Raw genomic sequence first — 9,055 nt, forward strand, 5'->3', positions numbered from 1 at the left:
TTCAAGCTGTAGGAGAAGCTGATCAGGATGATGGTCACGAAGTGATGAATCACCTGCTCCTTGAAGTCCTGTGTGAGAGGGAGGGTTACAGCTGGGATGACGCTGGGTGGCTGGAGCAGGCCCTCTCAGGGAGGTTGCTTGGAGGATGGATACCCTGCCACCTCCCTGAGGTGCCAAGGTTCTTGGGGTGTGGGATAAGGCCACCCCTCCCCACCTGGAACTGGGTCATAATCATCCCAGGGCATCACTTCCTCAGCCAGAGTCTTGGCCTGGCCTCACCTTGCGCTTGGTGTCAAAGGGCAGTGTCATCAGCAGAGAGATGTAGAAACTCAGCTCCAAGAGGTACCAGTGGTACAGGCCTGGCTTCAGGGGCTGTGGCAGGGGTGCAAGGTTAGCTGTGGGGAGTGGAGGCGCCCACAGGGCATGGGGTATGGGGCAAGGCCCTCCCCATTTGCTCAAACCCACCACACATGAATCCCAATGAGTGAGGAAGGCATGAGCTCCTTGTCCGTAAAGGTAACCAGAGTGGTGGTTTTGTGGTTTCCTGCTCTGAGTGTCCTGACTCCTGGCCCCTCTCCATTCCACAAGGGAGCCAAAAAATAGAGTGGGACTCAGGGGAATGATGGTAGGATGTCCCGCTTTGGCTCTCCTGCCTGTGACCATAGGAACTCTGACCATGCTGATCTTCCCACCAGCCTCCAAACACCCGCCCTGGCACTCACCTGATGTGGGTAGTTTTCCCAGCACTTGACCGGCGTCCACAGCCATGACTCCTGCAGGGACGGGGGGAGTCTGAGGATATCCAAAGGTTAGCACCCAGAACTCCCACCCCGGCCTGGGTCCTCCTCCCGGGCTCCTGGCTCTCAACGTGCTGCTCTCACTCAGGCTGGCTGTTTCCCGCCAACTACAGCCCTGCTCTCACTGTAGGGTGTGGGCATGAGTGTGTGTGTGCTAAGGCCCTTCAGTTGTGTCCAACCCTTTGTGACCCCATGGACTGTAACCCTATGGACTGTAATACTGGAGTGGGTTGCCATGCCCTCCTCCAGGGGATCTTCCCGACCCAGGGATTGAACCCTCATCTCTTATGTCTCCTGCGTTGGCAAGTAGGTTCTTTACCACTGGTGCCACCTGGAAGGCCCTCTCACTGTACACCAGAGGCTTATTATTCAGAATCCCCAGCCCTGACACACAGTAGGTCCTCAACAGGCCACCCATCAAGTGGACATTCACTGTAACCTTGCCACATTCCTTCCGCCCTCTCTGTGCCTTTGCACGTTTCCCCCTCTGCCTGAGCCCCACACACCCCTCCCCAATCCAGTCTGGGCCCAGCACATAGTAGGCGCTTGTGGGGTACGGCAGGTACACATCAGGTACACTCACGTGATAAAGAACCATGGTTCCACAGACGAAGCAGCACAGATAGAAGACAAACTTCCAGCTGCAGGTGGGGAGGGAGCCCATGAAGCAAGCTGCCAAAGGAGCAGACTGCCCCCCTCACAGCACCCCCAGACACCCCCTCACCAGCCCCACCCTGGGCTTACCTGGACTCACAGAACTTCTTGGTCAGGCAGGGCCGGTCCTGGTTCCGGCGTCTCCGGAACCAGCACTGAGTCTGCCGCAGCGTGAGGCCGCACTGCGTGGCCAGGAGGTTCATCTGGGACTGGAGAGCGGGTGATGGGGGCCAGGGTCACAGAGGTGGCCTCCCACCACTGTCCCAGGACAGCCAAGACCCAGCTCTGCATACCCCCTCCCCGCGCCGTGGTCCTAAACCTCACCTGTGGGGTGGTCTACCTATGTTGATAGGGGAATAGGGGGTTTCACAGGGTGATGTGTGTGTACTCAGTCGCTTCAGTCATGTCTAACTCTTTTGGGATTCTCTAGGCAGGAATACTGGAGTGGGTTGCCATTTCCTCCTCCAGGGGAATCTTCCCAAACCCAGGGATTGAACCCAAGTCTCCCGCATTGGCAGGTGGATTTGTTACTGCTGAGCCATGGGGAAGTCCATAGGGTGGAGCCCCCCAAACCAGGCCTTATAAAAACCCAGCCCTGGGACTTTCCTGATGGTCTAACAGTTAAAAATCTGTCTGCCAACACAGGTTCAATCCCTGGTCCAGGAAGACTGCACATGCCTCAGGGCCACCAGACCCGTGTGCCAAAAGCCCGAGCGCCCTGAAGCCCATGCTCCGTGCAACAAGAGAAGTCAAAATGAGAGGCCTGCATGCTGATCTAGAGAGCAGCCCTCCCTCCACTCACCACAAGCAGAGAAAGCCTGTGCAGAGCAACAAGAGAACCAGCACAGCCGAAAATAAGGATAAAAACCAAAACCCAGTCCTGCTCACAGGCTGATGGGCCTTGGGATTCAAGGGGTTGGCGGTGGGGGTTTTCTTGCACCCCTTCCAGAGCTACCCCCAGGGCACCCAAGCAGGCCAACGGGGACGGAGGAGAGGGTCGGGGATCTCACCTCCGTGGGCTCCCGCCCTTTCATTAGGTAATGCTTCTCCAGCGTGGCATTGGGGTCCGCTGGCCTCCTGATCTGGTTCCGCACGCCCAGCCACCGGCTCAGGGGCAGGGCGACGAATCTGGGTGCAGGGGAGACAAAGCCTGTCAGTCCAAGTGGGGAAACGGGTCACTGGGGCGAGGCCATAGTTTGGGAGCCTGCAGGGGGTAGCCTGTTGCAATGGGCACGACCTAAGAAAGACAGCTCGGGGGGCTTCCTTGGTGGTCCTGTGGTTATGCCGCCACCTTCCAATGGTGGGGGCACAGGTTGGATCTCTTACATGCCTCGGAGTACGGCCAAAAATTGAAAAAAAAAAAAAGGTAGTTGGATTGGTCTTCAGGATGTGAGATGATCAACTTTGGTGTACTCAGGTAGCTCTGGATGTGAGAGTTGGACTATAAAAAAGGCTGAGCGCCGAAGAATTGATGCTTTGGAATAGTGGTGCTGGAGAAGACTCTTGAGAGTACCTTGGACTGCAAGGAGATCCAACCAGTCAATCCTAAAGGAATTCAATCCTGAATATTCACTGGAAGGACTGATGCTGAAGCTGAAGCTCCAATAGTTTGGCCACCTGATGTGAAGAGCTGAATCAATGGAAAAGACCCTGATGCTGGGAAAGATTGAAGGCAGAAGAAGGGGGATGCAGAGGATGAGATGGATGGATGGCATCATAGACTCAATGGACATGAGTTTGAGCAAACTCCGGGACATAGTGAAGGACAGGTAAGCCTGGCGTGCTGCAGTCCATGGGGTGGCAAAGTTGGATATGACTTAGTGACTAAACAGCAGGCACCTTCACTCCATCCCAAAGCAGGGATGAGCATCCCTTCACTGCCTGAGTTCTGATCTGCGCCCCCCAACCTGGGTGGGGGCCCCCCATAGGCAGGAGCACATCTGCTCCTTCTCAGGGCTCCTCCCTCCCGGCATCCCCTCCTCCCTTGTGGACATTTGGAGGAGCTGGGACCCTGGTGAGGCAATCACCACAGTGCTCACAAGGGGGTGTCCAAGACCAGGGTCAGGACCAAGCTGCATGTCCACCGTGTCAATATCACCTTACATTGGGGGAAACTGAGGTTCAGGGCAGCACAGCAAGGGACTCATTCCAGACTCACTCATGCTGGGGGGCAGGGAGGGAGGAGGCAGGAATGGGACATGACTGCCATGTTTTGTTTTTTTCTTTTGGCTATGCCTCAGGTCATTCTGGATCCTAGTTCCCCAACAAGGGATGGAACCCTGGCCCTCTGCAGCTGAACCGTGGACTCGTAAGCGTTGGACCACTAGGAGGCCCCACGACTGCCATTTATTGAAACATACGATCTGCCAAGCACGTGTCTAAGTCCACCTTGTGTGCCGCTCACTTAACCCTGCTCTTAACCCTATTATTATTGTCCTGATAGGCAAACTGAGGCTCAGGAAGGCCAGAGATCCACCCCAGGCGACACAGCAAACGAAAGGCAGGCCCAGGAGTCACTTTCCCTTAATGGGGAAAACCTCTGCCTGTGTTTGACCCCAGAAAAGCTACTTACAACCTCATTGCCCTTTAGAAAAGCAAGGGATATCTTTGGGAGGAGTTAACATGCCCATCTCAGCTGGAGCCATTGGCTAAATAGGTGAGAAAACAGACCCAGCCTTCAAGGCCTGGCTGAATTGGGCCTCCCAGAATCCCTCAGGCAAAGCCTTGGTCCTAGATGACCTACTTGCTGTGTGACCCCAGGCAGGTCACTTGACCTCTCTGTGCCTCCATTTCCTCTTCTGTAAAATGGGGATAATAACAGTACCACTTCACCGGGTGGCCATGAGGGCTGAGTTAAGACAGGCAAACTGCTCAGAGCAGGGGTTGGCAGAGTAAAAGCTCAAAGAGTGTCTGGTAAATATAATGTCAATGAATGGGCCCTGGATTCCCCATGTCCAGCCTGTGTCCCGGGAACCTTGACTCCAGGAAGCTCCTTGTGAGTGGGACAAGCACGGTGTAGAAACGCCAGGGGGTTGCAAAGAAGGTTGGGGACCTGGGACGGCCCTGGCAGTCCAGTGGCTGAAACTCCATGCTCCCAATGCAGGGGGCCCAGGTTCAACCCCTGGTCAGGGGACTAGATCCCACATGCCACAGCTGCTGCATGCTGGAACTAAAGATACCACATCCTGCAGCGAAGATCATACATATTTTTTAGAAAAAGGTGGAATCTGAAATCACATGTGAGCTGTGCAGGAAGGGGAGCGGGAGGGGCCCCTAGCACCGAGTGGGAAGCTTTGAGGGGGGCAAACCTTGTGGGGGGTGGGCCGTGGGGGCCAGGCAGATGTGGGAGCTGTGACCACAGTGTAAGTCAGGTAGAAGAGCGTGGGACAGAGGGAAGGGACCCAGGAGACGGACGGCCAGGGAAAGAAGAACTGCAGTCTGGGGCAGTGTCTGGATCGCATGAGAAATAACTGAAAACCCATGGGTGCGTTCAGCATACACTCAGGGCCAGGGGCCCGGCTACAGGAGCTGAGTGACAGGGGGTCCCAAAGTGGGGGCTGGAGTACCCTAGCCCTTCCTTTGGCTACAAAGGAGATCAAAGGGGAGGCATTGGAAGGAACCAGGAAGGAAGAGTGGGGCCCAGGGAGGGAGGAGAGGCACTCATACAGGAAGGAAGGATGAGGGAGTGGGTGGGAGTTCTTCACTTACTGACTGGCCTCTGTAGACCCATCCCAGGTCAGCAAAGCAAGAGCATCCCCTGCCCCCCCAAGGCCCCCACTTGTTTTCCGAGATGCTGGCACTTCCAGAAACCTGCAGCCAATGTCCCAGGCCTCAGAGACCCTCAGAATATGGGCGGCGGCAGCTGGGGTAGGGGGCAGGATGGAGCCAGAAGAGCACTGTGACTCAAAGCCAGGCTCCCTCCAGGGACACACGAGGATGCGATCCTGCAGATGGGAGAGCGCAGGGTGGGTGGCGCAGTCACTTACCTCTCGAAGGTGAAGCGAACGACCACCAGGGCCAGCGCCAGGGGCACAGCCATCAATGTGTCCTGGGGGTGGGGGAAGACCAGGCCATCGTGGTCCTCCAGTTGAGCCCATGAGATGTTGGCGGGGAGCCACAACCTCTCGTTCCACAGCCAGTCGTTCAGGCTGGACCACATCCTGTGGACACAGGGTCCAGTGAATGGACAGCTCGGCACACAGGACACGTTGAGTGGGAGGACCGGGCAACCTGCCCTCTTCCCCCCAGCCCCTGGCAACCTGGAGCTTATTAGAGCCAGTGTGAAGGATAGACTGGGGCTGTGTGTCCTCAGGCAAATGACCTGACCTCTCTGAATCTCAAGTTCATTTGTAAAACTGGAATGGCAATATCCACCTCACAGCCCAGCTTCATAAGGTGCACAAAGTGCTTAGCCTGGTGACTACTGACCCTTAAATGTAGCTCATGATGGTAGTTATTATACTGTACTTTACAGACATGAGAAAGGCAGGCAGAAGGGAGAGGCTGATTAGGGTGATGACCTTGAGTTCTCAAGCAGCCAGGAAGCTTTTCTGTCATTGAGGGGAGGTTCCTCTGAAACAGCCCAAAGATGAAGGATTTAAGGAATCCACAATTCCCTCCCTGGCCATCCTTCCACGCATGGACTCTCCTTGAGGTGTGAATGTCAGCTGTCTCACTTTCTCCTGACCACGGCTGGGCAAGAGTACTTACAGTCTAACCGAGCTTGCTGCCAGATAATGGAGCAATGGTCAAGGTGGGCCAGCTTTCCACCAAGAGCTGCTGGGGTGCTGCTGTGGGGCCCAGCTGTCCTGAGGAGCCCAAATAGCTTCTCTGGTTCCCAAGATTTAAAACAAGTGCCCCAACCCCTATACTGGTCCTCACTTGCAAAGTCTGTTCATTCATTTGTCTGTCCGTCCATCCATCCATCCACCCATCAGCCCACCCACCCATCCATTCAGTCCACCTATTCAACTATTCATCCATCCAGCCATATCATTTGCTTGCCCACCTGTACATGTACGAGTTCATCCATCCATCCATCCATCCATCCATTCACCTATCCATCCACCCATCTACCTGTCCATCATCCCATCCATCCATCCACCTGTCCACACATCCATACCCACCTGTCTGTCTACCTGTCTGTTCATCCATCCACCCACCCACTGTCCATCTATTCATCCGTCCATCCCTCCACACACCTATTCATCTGTTCAGCCAGCCAGCCACATGCCTGCCCACCTTTACAGCTATGCATCCAGCCATCTACCCATCCATCAATTCATCTATCATCTGTTCATCCACCCACCCATCCATCCACTCATCCATCCGTTCATCCACCCATCTGTCTACCTATCTATCCACCCATCCATCCATGAGATGTTCTCTGAGTGGCTTATACATGCCAGAGCCTGAGGCTGGATGTTGGAGACACAGCAGGGAACAAAGCAGACACATTCCTGTTCCCATGAAGCTCACAGCCCTGCAGGGGGAGGCAGCCAGCCCACAAGTAAACAGATTCATATATAAATGAGACAACACTTCTTGATGGGGCCTGGTAGAAACAGGGTGACATGATTTATCATGGAAGGTCTCTAAGGAAACACAATCTGAGCTGAGACCTAGAGATGAGGAAGGCTTGGGTATGTGCAGAAGTGGGTAGTGGTGGTGGGAGAGGGGCTGGGAGGGACTTTCCAGAGTGGCAGGTGCAAAGGCCCTGAGGCAGGACTGAGCAACACTGAGCAGGGGAGGACCAGTAAGATGCCTTTGTGGCTGGAGCAGAGTGAGCAAGGGGAGAGAGTGGGAGGAGGTGAGTGCAGGAAGGGGGTGGGGGCAGGTCATGCTCTGTGGACTGTGAGGCGGAATCAGATGATTTCCTCCAACATCTTACAGAGAAGCCAAATTTACAGTGAGTGTTTATATACCCACCACTAGGCTACCATTCGCGTTTTGCTCTGCTGCTTTATAACACATCTGCCCATGCATCCATCCATCCCTCTATCCACCCACCAGTGCGTTTTTGGGTGGACTTCAAAAAAACAGCTGGGGGACCACAACGTTGCTTCTTGCTCAGCCCAGGAGAACTTTTATCACCCCAAAGTCTATGACAGCAGAGAACCAACAAAAGAATCAGCTTCTCTTAATGCTGTTTTAATCTTAAGACATCATTCCCTGGTGGCTCAGATGTTAAAGAATCTGCCTGCAATGCGGGAGACCCAGGTTCAGACTGTTGGCGCTGTAAAGAATCCACCTACCAATACAGAAGATGCAAGAAACTTGGGTTCCATCCCTGAGCTGGGAAGATCCTCTGGAGGAGGAAATGGCAACCCACTCCATATTCTTGCCTGGGAAATCCCATGAACAGAGGAACCTGGCGGGCTATGGGGTCCATGGGGTTGCAGAGAGTTGGACACGACTGAGCGACTAACGCCTTACTTCTTTCAAGATTAAATAATATGGTTTTTTAAAAAAGACTTATTCTCAAGATTTTATCTGCTGCTTCAGAGATTGCGATTTACCCTCCAATTTAATACATATTCTATTTTTATTACTACAGTTTCTACAATGTGATTTTATATATGCACATACATATACATGTGTATTTAAGACTTTACTTAGAATTTATTTGCCTGGGACAACTAAGCTGGGAATCAGAACTTCTTTCTCAATTTGTTCTTTAAGTACCACTTAGTAGCTCACCTTTCCTATCTTGTTTTAGTAAGTATTTTAGCTTTTAAAAAGTTATTATATTTCAAAATCTATTTATGGAATTTTCTCTTCTGTTGCACTTATCTATATTTCCATCTTTACACCATTACCACGTCTTGATTTGCTGTCTTTTTATCTTACCTTTTAATTCTTTGACATTTCTTTTCTAAATGTACTTTAATAACTATTTGTTAAGTTGTAAAATCCTGTGATATTAGCATAAATTTGGTATACTATTAATAATAAATATGCAGAGTACATCATGAGAAATGCTGGACTGGAAGAAACACAAGCTGGAATCAAGATTGCCGGGAGAAATATCAATAACCTCAGATATGCAGGTGACACCACCCTTATTGCAGAAAGTGAAGAGGAACTCAAAAGCCTCTTGATGAAAGTGAAAGTGGAGAGTGAAAAAGTTGGCTTAAAGCTCAACATTCAGAAAACGAAGATCATGGCATCCGGTCCCACCACTTCATGGCAAATAGATGGGGAAACAGTGGAAACAGTGTCAGACTTTATTTTTCTGGGCTCCAAAATCACTACAGATGGTGACTGCAGCCATGAAATTAAAAGACGCTTACTCCTTGGAAGGAAAGTTATGACCAACCTAGATAGCATATTCAAAAGCAGAGACATTACTTTGCCAACAAAGGTTCGTCTAGTCAAGGCTATGGTTTTTCCAGTGCTCACGTATGGATGTGAGAGTTGGACTGTGAAGAAGGCTGAGCGCCGAAGAATTGATGCTTTTGAACTGTGGTGTTGGAGAAGACTCTTGAGAGTCCCTTGGACTGCAAGGAGACCCAACCAGTCCATTCTGAAGGAGATCAGCCCTGGGATTTCTTTGGAAGGAATGATGCTAAAGCTGAAACTCCAGTACTTTGGCCACCTCATGC

General features: G+C 52.4%; 1 protein-coding gene across 1 annotated transcript in view; it reads right to left on the bottom strand.

The window, feature by feature from the left end:
- Positions 1 to 9,055, bottom strand: part of CERS4 (ceramide synthase 4) — a 35,398-nt gene that overhangs the window by 3,040 nt on the left and 23,303 nt on the right. The window contains exons 3-9 of the mRNA XM_010828270.1: positions 5,438 to 5,611; positions 2,462 to 2,579; positions 1,542 to 1,660; positions 1,381 to 1,438; positions 723 to 773; positions 280 to 372; positions 1 to 68 (exon numbers count right to left, since the gene is read on the bottom strand). Coding sequence (XP_010826572.1) covers positions 1 to 68; positions 280 to 372; positions 723 to 773; positions 1,381 to 1,438; positions 1,542 to 1,660; positions 2,462 to 2,579; positions 5,438 to 5,610 — 680 coding nt within the window. The 5' untranslated portion in view covers position 5,611. The remainder of the gene's footprint in view (positions 69 to 279; positions 373 to 722; positions 774 to 1,380; positions 1,439 to 1,541; positions 1,661 to 2,461; positions 2,580 to 5,437; positions 5,612 to 9,055) is intronic.

This window comes from Bison bison, unplaced genomic scaffold (genome assembly GCF_000754665.1).
Source record: "Bison bison bison isolate TAMUID 2011002044 unplaced genomic scaffold, Bison_UMD1.0 scf7180017864492, whole genome shotgun sequence".
NCBI lineage: Eukaryota > Metazoa > Chordata > Mammalia > Artiodactyla > Bovidae > Bison > Bison bison.